This window comes from Rhinopithecus roxellana, chromosome 3 (genome assembly GCF_007565055.1).
Source record: "Rhinopithecus roxellana isolate Shanxi Qingling chromosome 3, ASM756505v1, whole genome shotgun sequence".
In the NCBI taxonomy this organism is placed as follows: Eukaryota; Metazoa; Chordata; class Mammalia; order Primates; family Cercopithecidae; genus Rhinopithecus; species Rhinopithecus roxellana.
The window spans coordinates 54,396,195-54,410,823 of record NC_044551.1 but is presented as its reverse complement, the minus strand read 5'-3'; the positions used below and the strand labels follow the sequence as shown (position 1 = coordinate 54,410,823).

Here is a 14,629-nt window from a genome sequence, read left to right as displayed (position 1 = left end):
TCCATCTCGAAAAACATCTAGCCTCACAGTGGTTACTTCTCCCAGTTTTTGTCATTTTTTAAGTTGTTCTCTATGTGCACCAAGGGCCAAAATCCACAAAGAGACCTGCCCCAGAACTACTTGGATGGGGGCTGAGTGCTGTGGCATAACTGAAGACATTTCAGCTGCTTGGGTCATACCCATGTCAGACTTGGGCGTTTGGTTTGCCACAGAAATAGTCAAATATTTTAAGTAGATCTGAATTTGGTCCAGTCTTCTGTGGCCTGCTTGAATTGGCAAAGGGGTCACCATTCAGATATCCCCCAAAAACTTCAGAATATACGCCACTTACTTTTTTTTCATGCCAATAGTGTCTTGCAGGAAGTCAGGGACCCCGAATGGAGGGACTGGCTGGGGCCATAGCAGAGGAACATAAATTGTGAAGATTTCATGGACATTTATCAGTTCGCAAATAATACTTTTATAATTTCTTATGCCTGGTCTTTACTTTAATCTCTTAATCCTGTTATCTTCGTAAGCTGAGGATATACATCATCTCAGGACCACAGTGATAATTGTGTTAACTGTACAAATTGATTGTAAAATGTGTGTTTGAACAATATGAAATCAGTGCACCTTGAAAAAGAACAGAATAACAGCAAATTTTAGAGAACAAGGGAAGACAATCATAAGGTCTGACTGCCTGCAGGGTCGGGCAAAAAGAGCCATATTTTTTTTTTCTTGCAGAGAGCCTATAAATGGACGTGCAAGTAGGAGAGATATCGCTAAATTCTTTTCTGAGCAAGGAATATTAATATTAATACCCTGGGAAAGGAATGCATTCCTGGGGGAAGGTCTATAAATGGCCGCCCAGATGTCTGGGAACGTCTGTCTTATGTGGTTGAGATAAGGTCTGAGATATGCCCTGGTCTCCTGCAGTGCCCTCACGTTTACTAGGGAGGGGAGAAACTCCACCACCCTAGTAAATTTGTGGTCAGAGCAGTTCTCTGCTCTCAAACCCTGTTTTCTGTTGTTTAAGATGTTTAAGACAACATGGGCACCGCTGAACATAGACCCTTATCAGTAGTTCTGCTTTTGCCCTTTACCTTGTGATCTTTGTTGGACCTTTACCAGTGGTTTTGCTTTTTCCCTTTGTCCTGTTCCCTCAGAAGCATGTGATCTTTGTTAGATCCTTATTAGTAGTTCTGCTTTTTGCCTTTTAAAGCATGTGATCTTTGTACCTACTCCTTGTTTTACACCCCCTCCCCTTTTGAAACCCTTAATAAAAAACTTGCTGGTTTGAGGCTCAGGTGGGCATCACAGTTCTACCAATATGTGATGTCACCCCCGGCGGCCCACCTGTAAAACTCCTCTCTTTGTACTCTTTCTCTTTATTTCTCAGCCAGCCAACACTTATGGAAAATAGAAAGAAAATACGCTGAAATATTGGGGGCGGGTTCCCCCAGTAATAGTGAAAAGTGATAGAAGAATACAGAAATTACTCTTGACTTGAATTACACAATGTATATTTTTCCTTAAAATTGGATAGGTTTTAAAAACACTATATATATGTGTGTGTGTGTGTGTGTGTGTGTGTGTGTGTGTGTGTGTGTGTGTATATATATATATATATATTTTTTTTTTGAGACAGAGTCTTGCTCTGTTGCCCAGGCTGGAGTGCAGTGGCGTGATCTCGGCTCACTGCAAGCTCCACCTCTTGGGTTCACACCACTCTCCTGCCTCAGCCTCCTGAGTAGCTGGGACTACAGGCACCCACCACCACACCCAACTAATTTTTTTTTTTTTTTTTTTTTTGTATTTTTAGTGAAGACAGGGTTTCATCCTGTTAGCCAGGATGGTCTCAATCTCCTGACCTTGTGATCTGCCCACCTCGGCCTCCCAAAGTGCTGGGATTACAGGAGTGAGCCACCGTGCCCGGACACTATTATATATTTTTAAAATATGATGGATTTTAAAATTGCTTTAATGGACAATTTACATACATACAGATTTTGGTTCAAGTGAAGAAAGTCTAATAGCAAATGTATAAATATATGAATGTTTTCTTAAGTTTTTAAGAAAATTTGAATACTTGTTCCCTCCAAAACTCGTGTTGAAATTTAAACTCCAATGTGGCAGTACTGAAAGGTGGGGCCTTTCAAGAGGTGAATGGATCATGAGGGCTCTGCCCTCATGAATGCATTAATCCATTCTTGGATTAGTGTATTAATGGCTTAATGGGTTATCATGGGAGGGAGCTGGTGTCTTTTATAAGAGAAAGAGATACCTAAGCTAGCATGTTAGCATGCTCAGCTCCCTTACCACGCAATGCCCTGTGCCCACAGAGTCCCCACCAGCAAGAAGGCTCCCACAAGATGCCGCCTCTCAACCCTGGACTTCTCAGTCTCAAGAACTATAAGAAATAAATTCCTTTTCTTTATAAATTACTCAATTTCTGGTATTCTGTTATAAGCAACAGAAAAATTAACTGATATATTAAGTTGGGGTTTTTATTTTTATTTTTTGGTAAGCTAGTATTAGAATTAACTTACTTCTTTACAGTACTGGGCAAGAGGGAAATGCACTGGGGGAAAAAAATGGTCCAAAGTCTACACACTAGTTGAGAGGATGGATTAGAATTCAGAAGATTTCAGTTGTAGGCACTGTTTGGAAAAACTATGCATTTTCAAGCAAATAACTTAAGTTCTTCAGGCCTCCATTTCCTTAACTCTAAAATTCTATAATGTAAGGAAAAAAATTAACTGAGCAATAAAAATTAGAAATCTGCTCATGTGATATAGAAATCTTCCTAACTTACTCATAAGACTGCAAGCAAAGATAACTAGTAGATAAATAAAACATAAATGCACTCTACATTTTAGGAATAAGACATGTACCCTATACATTATAGACCAGGAAATTTAATGTCTACAACAATAATTTCCCCAAAAGTGCAAATTCATGTATTTAACACTAATGCTAAGTTTTAACTATTTTTATTATACTTTAAGTTCTGGGGTACAAGTGCAGAACATGCACATAGGCATACACATGCCATGGTGGTTTGCCACACCCATCAACCCGTCATCTACATTAGGTATTTCTCCTAATGCTATCCCTCCCCTAGCCCCCCACGCCCCACAAAAGGTCCCGGTGTGTGATGTTCCCCTCCCTGTGTCCATGTGTTCTCACTGTTCAACTCCCACTTATAAGTGAGAACATGTGGTATTTGGTTTTCTTGTACTATTTCAATCCTAACATGTCTTGATTACATGCATTACAATGTTGCCTAAGCCTTATATAAAATGTAAGATTTGCAAAATTTATGTCTACTTGTTAATGGCTGTCTATAATCAAAGACAAACCTCTCAGCATTTAGCTTTGAGAAGGGAATGCAAAAAGAAACATAACTCATGTATTTATATAGTTGCTATTAGATATTCCTCCCGTTGGGCAGGAACCAGAATCTGTATGTATGTAAATTAAATGGTCCATTAAAATGTTTTAAAGCTTATCATGTTTTTACTCTTATTTATATTTATAATAATAAATGCTATAATATTTACAACTGTATAATTAATCTTTGTGGGCATTTTATTACTGAAGCTTAATTCTTCAGGCCTTCGGGGAAAGTCAAATTATCTGTTGGAAAAAAAAAGTAGAACAATTTGGTCTCTCATTCCCAGAGATGGATGTGTGAGTTTGATTTACCCACCTACCTTGGTAATGTAATGTCACAGGCAGAAAGCAAAGGAGAATTCATGGACGTAAAGGACCACTATCTAAGTCTTTGGCATCCCCTATCTACTGCTTGATTTGGTTCTGATTTAGTTGTGATTTATCCCAACATCAAACTCGCTTGCCCCAGTAGTTCTCTAAAGTAACGGCATATCAAAATGCCAGAGGCATATTGTGAAAAATAGATGCTGAGATACCACTTCAGACTCACTGATTCAGAATCTTTGCTGGGGATAAAAATGGTGGGAGGGTAGAATTCTATCTGGAGAGAATGTTAAGCAGGGTGGCACATTCTAGATCTTAATAATTAAAAGTATTCATGATCCTGAGGCATCAGACAGACACCTCTCCAGTGTATCTAATAAAGCATATTTAAGCCATACTGAATGAGGTATCTTTCTCACGCCATGGATACAGTTACTTCTAGGTGTTAGATACCACCAAATCATTATGCAGATTTTAAACTGAGCTATGAAGACACGTTTATAACTGGCTTATGCTGTGTCTGGTGCATGGAGCTATTCACAGCTTTGACTTCCAGTTGAAGACTTAATGCTTTATTTTATCTTACTTTGCTGGAAAACAAATTCAAAACAAGAAAGAGCGAAGGTCTTTTGTTTACAAAGTTAACATCTTCATCTTAACTGTGACCCAACTGCCACAGTAACACCGGTTTCCAAATAATGCTTTTACATTTATATTTATGTAGCAGTGTCCCTTTTTGTTAAAATTAATTCGTCAAATTCAGCCTATCCAGGCAGAATTTAGGCAGCAGATGTCTACACTGCAGAGGTGATTAATTCAGCCTCTTTTGGGGACCTAGAGAAGAAGGCCATCTCCTACAGTTTTAGTGTTTGCTATTAAAGCTAGGAAACATTAAGTTGGTGGCTTACAAAGGTCTTGGTTGATCTGTCTTACAGGCAAAATCTGACATCAACCATTCGCACCGAGAGGGAAAAGGCAAGACAACAAGCTGTAGTGACTCAGACTCAAAAAAATTTCTTTCTTTACAGCAGAGAAGAGAGAACTAGAAGACCTCTGAAAGATGATAACACTCAATAAACACACTCTTTAGATCTTTAGAAAAGATTTAAGTTTTATCCTGAATTAAAGTCTCCTTTCAAAGGGGTAACTAATGCCTTTATTTCAATTTACAATTTTGTTGTAGTTGAAACAGCCAGATCTTTCATCACCTTCCACCCTCTAGGGTCACTCCACGTAATTCTACTGCCGTAAAATAGTGTGGTGTCCTCTCCAGGAGCTGTCAGAGGACAAGCCATTTTCCTGATTGTGGAGGCTAACGACATAGGAAGGCCTGATGTGCACCAGGTTCTGCTCCCCCAACAAACCACCTTCCTTTCAGCTAAATGCCAAGGAATTATAAATAAGCAGCACCGCCATCAGCATATATCTCAGGAAACTCAAATAGACCTTTCAGGGTTTATGGCCCCTCCTCTATTATTTTCCTCTCTTCTGATTTTATTATTCATCTCTTATTATCATTTAATTTACTGCAGCAGTTCAATAGTATAGGTATGCATGTACAGAAATAATCATGTATTTTATATGGAAAAAAGCAATAAAGTATTTGTACATTCTCCAACGCTCATTAAAAACTGCAGAGTATAAACCCAGAGTGCTTTTCAGGTATGTTATTTTCCATTACTTATCTAATAGATGTATTAATGATTACTCAGTACACAAAAATATTTAAATGCAAAATTCTCAGGAAGTCTTATTTTTACATAATTCAACTCTTCAGATTTATTAAAAGAGATCTACTATGTTTTCAGGCTTTAAGAATAGTTGACTCCAATTATTTTTAAAAGACTTTAAAAAAAATGGTTCACAAATATTTTCCTTAAATATTTACCGCTGCCCTTGAGGACTCCTATCAACTGCCACATCACAATGATGATGGTAATAGCAGCTCACTTTTACTCTTTGACCATCCTGACCTTATGAAATGGGCACTCTTCATTGTCCACATTTGACAACCAAGAAAACCGAGGCCTGAAGAGATTCAGTTACTTGCCCTTGGTAACAAAGCTGGAAAGCAAAGGGCCAGTATTCTAACTTAGGTTGCCCAACTTCAAAGCTTGAACTCTTAAACACTCTGAATAGTTTTACAGTGGGAGGTATGAGAAGCACCACTGTGGGGGAGATGGGAATGATAAGCTCTTCTAGCCAAACTGGAGAGATCGGAGGCCAGCCCAATGAGAGCGGGATGGGCAAGGAAACTGATCACAGCTGGCAGCAATCTTTTTTAAATTATGAGGGTTGGGATGGTGTCAGAGATGACCAAAGAGTGTGAGGGAAGGCAAGATGTGGAGGCGAAGAGAGGATGAAGGGTATTGGGCTAAAAGTAACCTGGCTGTTTTTGCATTCCCCAACAAATTCCTCATGGGCTAGAGATTTATAATTCCTCCTAATTAAGAGACGTAAGTTCAAAGACGACTTCTCTGGCAATAAAGTGAAATGTAAAAACTTTTCATATTAAGAAAAAAAAAAAAGGGATCACCTGTACATGATCATAGATTCTATCCATTTTTTTTAAAACACTTTTTTTTTTTTTGAGACAGAGTCCCTCCCTGTCACCCAGGCTGAAGGGCAGTGGTGCGATCTTGGCTCACTGCAATCTCCGCCTCTCAAGTTCAAGTGGTTCTCCTGCCTCAGCCTCCCAAGTAGTTGGGATTACAGGTACACGCCACCATGCCCAGCTAATTTTTGTATTTTTACTAGAGACAGGGTTTCACCATGTTGGCCAGGATGGTCTTGAACTCCTGAGCTCAACTGATCCACGCACCTTAGCCTCCCAAAGACCCAGGATTACAGGCATAATAAGCCACCAAGCCCAGCCTAAAAACATTCTTATAGAAACATCAAGTTTTACTTACAACTTAAGGGTAAAACTGGTAATTTTTGAAGGGAAGTTCAGCAGTACTTACAAAATTCAAAATGCATATATCATTTATTCTGGCATTTCTATTACTAAGAATCTATTATATCTATACAAATTCATACATACACACACACATTCACACATAAAGATGGTCACAGCAACAGTGTGTATACAGGGAAAAATGCAAACAACCTCTTCAAAGTCATTCAGTGAGTTAAAAGCTAAATATATCCATACTACAAAATACTGTACTACAATTAAAACAGAACTACATCATAAGACTACTAACATAAGATATTCCTGACATATTAAGAGAAAAAAACTGAAGACTATTTTCTGAATTATTTATTTTAAAACTTCATATATATGTGTGCACATGTCTGCACATGTGTGTTCATGAGGAAAAATGTCTCAGAATATGAACCATGCTCTCCACAGTGCCTGCCTTGTGAGAATAAGGGTGCTTTTGGAGACTAAGGGAGCTGTTGGGAATGGGAAAAAAATGAGGACTCGCCTTTTTAGATAGTTCAATACTACTACATGAATTCTTCTTTTACAAATTTTCTTTAAGTTTCACTGTACTGCACTTTAAAGATAGTATAGTGAAAGCAACTTGAACTATCTCCTACAGAATATATTTGCTAATTATATAGACCATCAGGAGACCATACCTTTGTTTTACCAACTGTCAACACCAGAATGTTCTATTGTACAACAGAAAGGGTATGATACTAACAATCAAATTACCTCCCTAGGATACCTGCAAAAACTGGTTGCTAAGGCAAGCCCAATTACGATAAACACAACCATCCACAGGGAAATAAAAGGAAGGAAAATGTGACATGAGGCCTCCATCAGATGACTCCAGCTGTCACTCACTGGTAGATTTGGAACATAAAAGTGTACATGTCCTTAAAGAATAAATACCCAACTTCTTACTAAGAACAAAATAGAATGAAAAATGACAGTCATACTTTTTGCTTAACATATATGAGTACTTATTACGTCTTAAGTATTGTGCTTAGAGAAGCTATCAGGATACACAGGCCACAGCTTCAGTCTGATAAAGCTCACAATCAAATGAAAATGAAGAGCTATGCAATGAAGATGGGACTGCTGAATAGATTTGCTTGTTTGTTTGCTAATACCTGGGATAGTCTGAATAGACTGATATACAATGGTGGCCAGGACACAAAGGCATTCAGAGGCAAGGTTAAGCAGGACAGGCAGACGTGAATGGAATTCTTGGTCTTGGTTGTGTAAGAACCATGCTCAAACAAATTGAAATGGAAGAACAACACATGAATGCACGCCTGGGTGAAGCTACAGAAGGTACGCCTTTGCAGTACGGAGCCTAGGTTCCTCCTATGCCTTTGTAGATAACCACCAGCAAAGACACAGAGCGGAAGAGATCTTAGATGTCATATGTCAACCCTCATCCGATATGTGAATAAATGCCTTCTACATTTGGCTAGCTGAGATGGCATCTCTGGGCACATGACAGGGAAGTGAGGGGTAAGTCTGGGCTACTTTCAGGATTAGTCCAGGCCATGGGAATAAAAGGGCCACTGAAATGATCCTTTCCTCTTTTCCTCTATTCTCGGCTGGGGTCAAGGCCAGTTTCCCCTCAGACTGTCCTTCCTTGTGGTAGTCTGCCCAGTACAGGCTAGCCCATAGGAAGATTAGTGTAAGAAAATCTTACACTAGATTACAGAAGATTAGGAGAGAAAATAAAAGAAGAGGAAATGTGTGCCAGAAAGTCAGGGGAAAGCAATCTGACCTCCAATTACAGTACTATCCATCCCTTTACCGGCTTCTCTCTTCTTAACTATGAGTACTTGTGGATACCCCAACGTGAAGTTAAGGTCAGTTATCTTTTTTGTAATTATCCATCATATGATTAAAATTATCCCAACACTGATAGAGATGATTATGAGCATTTTAAATATGAGAAAAAAAATGGGTCCCATCCAAGGTCACACAGGTAATATGTAGTGGAGACAATACTGGATTCTAGGCCTCTAGATTTCAAGTTTAGTATTCTGTCCCTACACCACAGTTTACCTATCTACAATACGTCTCCTTTAATAGGAAGCATAAAGGACAGAAAAGACCACGTTAATTAACTACAAGAGTGGGGTTAGCACTTGGAAATCTGTAAGTCTCTAGAAAAGTACCTAGCAAAGACACCAGCTTCTTTTTTAAAAATATGGACACTAGAACGTTTTATTAGATTATAAAACCAAGAGCAAACAATTTTGCTTTAAAAATACAGAACTACAACTGGCAATCTCCTTGGTGGGCCATTAACTATCTTACAGCCTCTTTTAGCATGTAGTGGTTAATTTTATAATCTAATTAAAATTATGTGGGAAATTTTATGAAAACATATTGAAATGCAAAATGGTCTATGACAAGGACTGAACTATTATGATGACAAACTATATTCCAACAACTTTCACTGAATCTGTGACCTTGGATAAGTCACTAAACTCATTCTCCTTGATTTCTTTATCTACAAACTACTGCAACTATAAATTGCAAGAATATTGCTCAAAAGGAAATTGTGAAGAACAATGTGTGTGACATAGGCTTGAAAAACTTTAAATCTCCAGGATAAACCTTTAAAAAATAAAATATTGTAAAATAACAAGAAAAACAACTACTAAGAACAACTACTAGGTTACGTTCACAAGGAAAAGGGGAAAAACCTACTGTTATCAACATATTTTGTATTTACTCATAAATTATATATAATATGCCTTTCTTCCAAAAAAGATTTGGATAAGCTAAACCTTGTCTTTACGATGCCTACTAATCAAGTCTAAATCATATCTTAACCCTTTTGTTTATGTGAGGTAAAAGTGATGCTTTTCCTCAGAGAAAAATTAAATCCTCCCAATATTCATGTTCAAGACTTCTGTCTCAAAGAAAAAGTGTATCCACAAAACCATGCAAGAAAGTACTGCTTTAGAAACAGATTTCTTAAAAAAGAGGGCCTTACATACAGATCTTCACAGGCAGGTGGGATCATGTTGTCAAGTAACTGCAAAACATTTTTAATCCCACCCCCTATTAAGTCATTAACAATTAAAATAAGACCCTCCAGGGAGCAGATTTCCCATTTCATCACTTAAGGTCACCATGGCTTGCTTCCTACCTCTCTCCTTTTTTACCACTTGTCAAACTAGAATGGAAGGCAGGAAGGCAGCTCATGTAATTGGTCCATTTCCAGGCTGAGAGTAAATTTGATGATAAATTAAGTGAAGAGAAAGCTGGCGGGATAAATTGCTCAAATTTGCTGCTCTGGAGAAGCTGTTCCTATATACAAGTTACTAAGAAATCATATTGACTCTAAAGGTAACCTGCAATCTATCCTTGATAGGCTTTCCTATTTTAGAAACTATGAAAGAACTACATCATGTGAACACATTATCTCATCCAACTTTAATTCACATTGTTTCATTAGTTCCATTATTTCAACACAGACTGAAAAATCTTTCCCATAAGAAACTTTAGGGGCTACTATCCTTCAAAACAAGCAAGAGAAATGCAGAACAAGCAACTCATTATTGATGGAGGCTTTTGGTTTTACTGAAGCTCAAGAGAAAAAAGTGATCCTAGCGGATTACATGACCTAAGGAAAAAAGGAGGGAAAGGAGACAATGCATAAAAGTTTGAAGAAACAGTATATTCTGTTCTCTGCTTCCAATGTACAATTTAGTAAGAAGCCACAAACAGAGAAATCTCTGGGATGACCGTTAGCTGGCCTGAATTTTCACAAGGCAGCAAGATTTGAGGCAGATGATATGACAGAGCAGAAGCCTACTTGAAAAACTCCTTGAATACATGCGCTTTTGGAGGGCTGAAGGTACTCCTGTTATTTAACATTGGCAGACTCTACCAAGTCAAACGCTTTACACACCTTATGATGGCTACTTTAGTAAAGCTGAGCCTGATATGGGGAATACTAGAAGAAATACAACTATGTGGATTTCCTCTGACAGAGAAACCACGCTAGAAGTATCTCACAGCACCAGGAGACTTGTAAAAGAATGTTCACAGCAGCTCCTTTCAAAACTAGGCCTATCAAAAGTGAACACAGACAAATAAATAGCAGTATTCTCATACTCAGAAGACTCTAGAGCTGTGCTGTCCAACATGGCAGCCACTAGCCACATGTAGCTACTGAGCACTTGCAGTGTAGTTACCAGTATTTTGAGCTATGTTGTGAGGTGTGTAACAGAAACCAGATTTCACAGACTTAACATGAAGAAAAGTAAAATAACAACATTTTTCTTGAATATTTATGAATATTATGATATGCGTTGGATCAATATTTTAGATATACTGAGCGAAAGAAAACATACTACCAAAATTAATTTTACTTGTTTCTTTTTACTTCTTAAAATGTGGCTATTAAAATATTTAAAACTATGCATGTGGTTAATATTCTATTTCTATGGGAAGGTTCATGTTATATTTCTACTAGACAGTGCTTCACCAGATGAATAAATTACAGGTATGTGAAAAAATATGGGTAAATCTTAACATGATTCTGAGTGAAAGAAGTCAGGTAATACAAGAATCATACTGTATTATTCCATTTATACAAAGTTTAAAAACAGATAAAACTAAATCAATGTTTAATGATGTCAAAAACAACAAAACACAAACTGCAAAGGAAGTGATTACTATAAAACTAGGCAGTGGTTACCAAGGGGAAGAGAAAGGAGCTTGTGACTGAAAGGGGGTACTTGGAGCCCTCTCAAGTGCTAAGAGCCATCTATTTTTTGGCCTGGGTGATAGCTCACTTTGTTAATCTGTACGTTCATATTATATGTACTTTTCTACATTTTTATATCTCGTAATTTTTAAAGTTTACAAAAAAGGACCTCAAACTGCTTTTTTGAAACATTTTTATTTGCTGTATCAACTAACCCACTAAAGAAAACCTAAAAGAATAGGGTTGAGAGACTAGTCCTAGATTTCAAATCAATATAAATAAAGAAATGTAACAACATTAGGTCCCAGTAAAGAAATGTAACAACGTTAGGTCCCAGAGCTGTTTAGTCAAAACTGCATTACTTTTTTCAACATTTTTAAATATTTTTAAAATTATGTCCAAATGTTTTAAAAATACAAGCAACCTACGTTTTGACAACATTATTTATCCTATATTAATGTACTGTATGAAATAAGTGGTAGGTATATTTCTGAAAAGTTGCACATATATATTCTGGTAAGTTGACATATTTGCACTGCATAAACACTCGATAAATGTGTTTACAAATAAATGAGAAAACATGTTCAATGTATAAAAGATTTAAAAGAAACCTTTTTGTATTTTCTTATACAAAATATTCACATTCCAAATTCTCTCTAAACAAGCTCTAATGTTTTTCTAAAAACAATTTATTTTCCTAATATGAGGCAACTGATCAGAAACTTTCCTGCACTGGAAAATAAATTTCAAAAGAAAATGAAAAAATTCACAATAGGCACAAGTCAGTGTATTGACAAGGGTGAATTAAATAAGTGCTTTGCATAACTAATATCTAGTACTTGATGAAATGTAACTAAATATAAAGGAAGTATAAGAACCAAGCTTTAACATGCATGATTTTTCTGAGCACAAAAGGCTTGGCACCTAACACAAAACACTTCAAAAGAAATGTTTTAGAATACAAATGTAAAAATCTCTTTTGACCAACTAAGAGCAATGCTGATGACCTATTTCACATTTAATTCATTTTTATACAGAATAATTGAATTTATAAGTGAAAAAGGATCCAGAGAGGACATTTAAAGAGTCAATGTCTATACTCACCATGAACTTGGTTGATTTCTGAATTTTGGGAAAGAATTTCATCTGCTAATTTTTGAGCAGTTGGCAAAACTTCTGTGTGGTGCACTGTGATCAAATACTGTACAAACTTTTGCAGTTGGTCTCTATTCATTTGAAAGAGAGTCTCTGAAATGGGAAGATGCAGTTTGACCTGATCTGGCTTGCGGATGCGGTATAAAGACAGTGCCACAACATGGGCACAATAAAATATGTCCTTGTTTCCACAGCTGCAGGTCACTGAGGTAATCTTGCAACGATCAAAGCTGATGGCCACGTTGCAAACAGTTTCTGGCTCCGATTGTATTGCAGGTTCTGTCACTGTGCCGCTCAAGTGGAAACCTTGAGGGTGAAAGAAAGAAAGGGAGGGTTTAGCTTCTGCATTCAGATGCCGTGAAATGCTCTAATTCTTTGAAATGTGTGGGACTTGACAGCAGCAAGAAAAAAATATGACAGCCTTTATATTCAAGTAAAAACATTCAGGCCACTTAACCACTACCGCCAGCGCCTTACAGGTTAAAAAAAAAAAAAATGGTACTCAACAGATATGCTAAAGTATTTTACACAGCCATATGAAAACATATATTGCCGTACATTACCATCATACCTATAGGAAGTGGTTAGATTACAGCACTCAGAGGCCATCATTACTCTACTCTGAATCGGGGTATACAAGACAATAATCCCCTAGATCAGTGGGATCAGTGGTTTTCTTCTTTTTTCTACTCCTTTTTTAAAGTAGAGTCAGTCAGCTCAGCTTTCTTCTCAAAAACAAACTCTCCCCACCTTTATTCTAGGCAGCCAATAGCTGGCCCCAACCAACCAATACTGCAACTCTAAGGGGGTCCCTTTCACAAACTTTGACCAGAGAAATTTTTAAATTAATAATCCTTTCTGTAACATGCATAACGTATATCCCAATACAGCAATGTCTATGAGCAGCAACTGCTTATAGAATTGCAGGGCCCACCAAATCTCATATAAACTACCACCTAAGTAACTCATAATGATGATTCTCTTCCATGTCACATACAGAGGAAAGCTATACAGATGTATGGTTATTAAACACACACACACACACACACACACACACACACACACACACACGGTACAAAATTACCAAGGTGGAAAAAGCCTTAAGAGGCCTTATACCTTAAACTTAAACCCACACAGAAATCCTCTATGACAGCGGTCCCCAACCTTTTTCACACCAGGGACCAGTTTTGTGGAAGACAATTAGATAATTTTCCATGGATCCCCATCCATGGAAGGGGATGGTTTCAGGATGAAACTTCTACTGTTCCACCTCAGATCATCAGGCATTAGATTCTAATAAAGAGCATGCAACCTAGATCCCTCGCATGTCCAATTCCCAATAGGGTTTGCGCTCCTATGAGAATCTAAGTCCACTGGTACTGGTCCACGACCCAGGGTTGGGGGACCCCTGCTCTATGAGCTCCATGACCAATGGCCGTTTCGCTGCCTATAATGGTCCACACATGAGGCATTCACCCGGCCCCGGTGGCCATTTCCCCTTGGACAGCACTAGCTACAGCTTACTGCCTTCCACCACCACCGCCCACCAGGCAGTCCTGACCGGCTTGGCCAGAGGACAACTCCTCCATGCTCTCTTTCCCTACATTGCATAGGAAGGCTGTCCTAAATTGGGGTGGGTGGTAAGGGGGAGCATCCATTCAATCCCAACCTCTCTCTCTCTCAAAGCCATATTCAGTGGCCAAGGATAAGCCTGAAGGGAGTAAGAAGAATATAGTTTTGGGAACCTCCACGACTCAGACTGACCTCAGGATTTCAGGTGCCTGAAACTTGACTGCTACACAGTGAAGCCCTGGGCTCTTTCCCAGCCTTCCTCTATTGATGCTACTTTAATAAAATTCATCTAGCTGGCCACTGTTTCTTCCAGTTCCCCTTCATTCACAAAGAAAAGGATTGCTACCATGTGGGGACTCTGGAAAGGGTGGTGCACATGGAGCTGCAGAGGTAAAACTCAAGAATGACGGCCAGACAATGGTAAGGGTTTACACACAGGACATCTGAACCCCGCTTACTGTCTTCCCCTGCAGAGTCCACCCAGGTCAGACAGTTGAAAGAAATGCTACTCCTAAGAAATCTTTCAGAGGTAATATAATTTCACCTTGATCATTCTC

The 14,629-nt window shown here is 38.2% G+C and overlaps 1 protein-coding gene across 1 annotated transcript in view; it reads right to left on the bottom strand.

Annotated features, from left to right (window-relative positions):
- ZSWIM6 (zinc finger SWIM-type containing 6) overlaps positions 1–14,629 on the bottom strand; it is a 235,281-nt gene that overhangs the window by 68,970 nt on the left and 151,682 nt on the right. Inside the window, exon 2 of the mRNA XM_030927202.1 lies at positions 12,450–12,806. Coding sequence (XP_030783062.1) covers positions 12,450–12,806 — 357 coding nt within the window. The remainder of the gene's footprint in view (positions 1–12,449; positions 12,807–14,629) is intronic.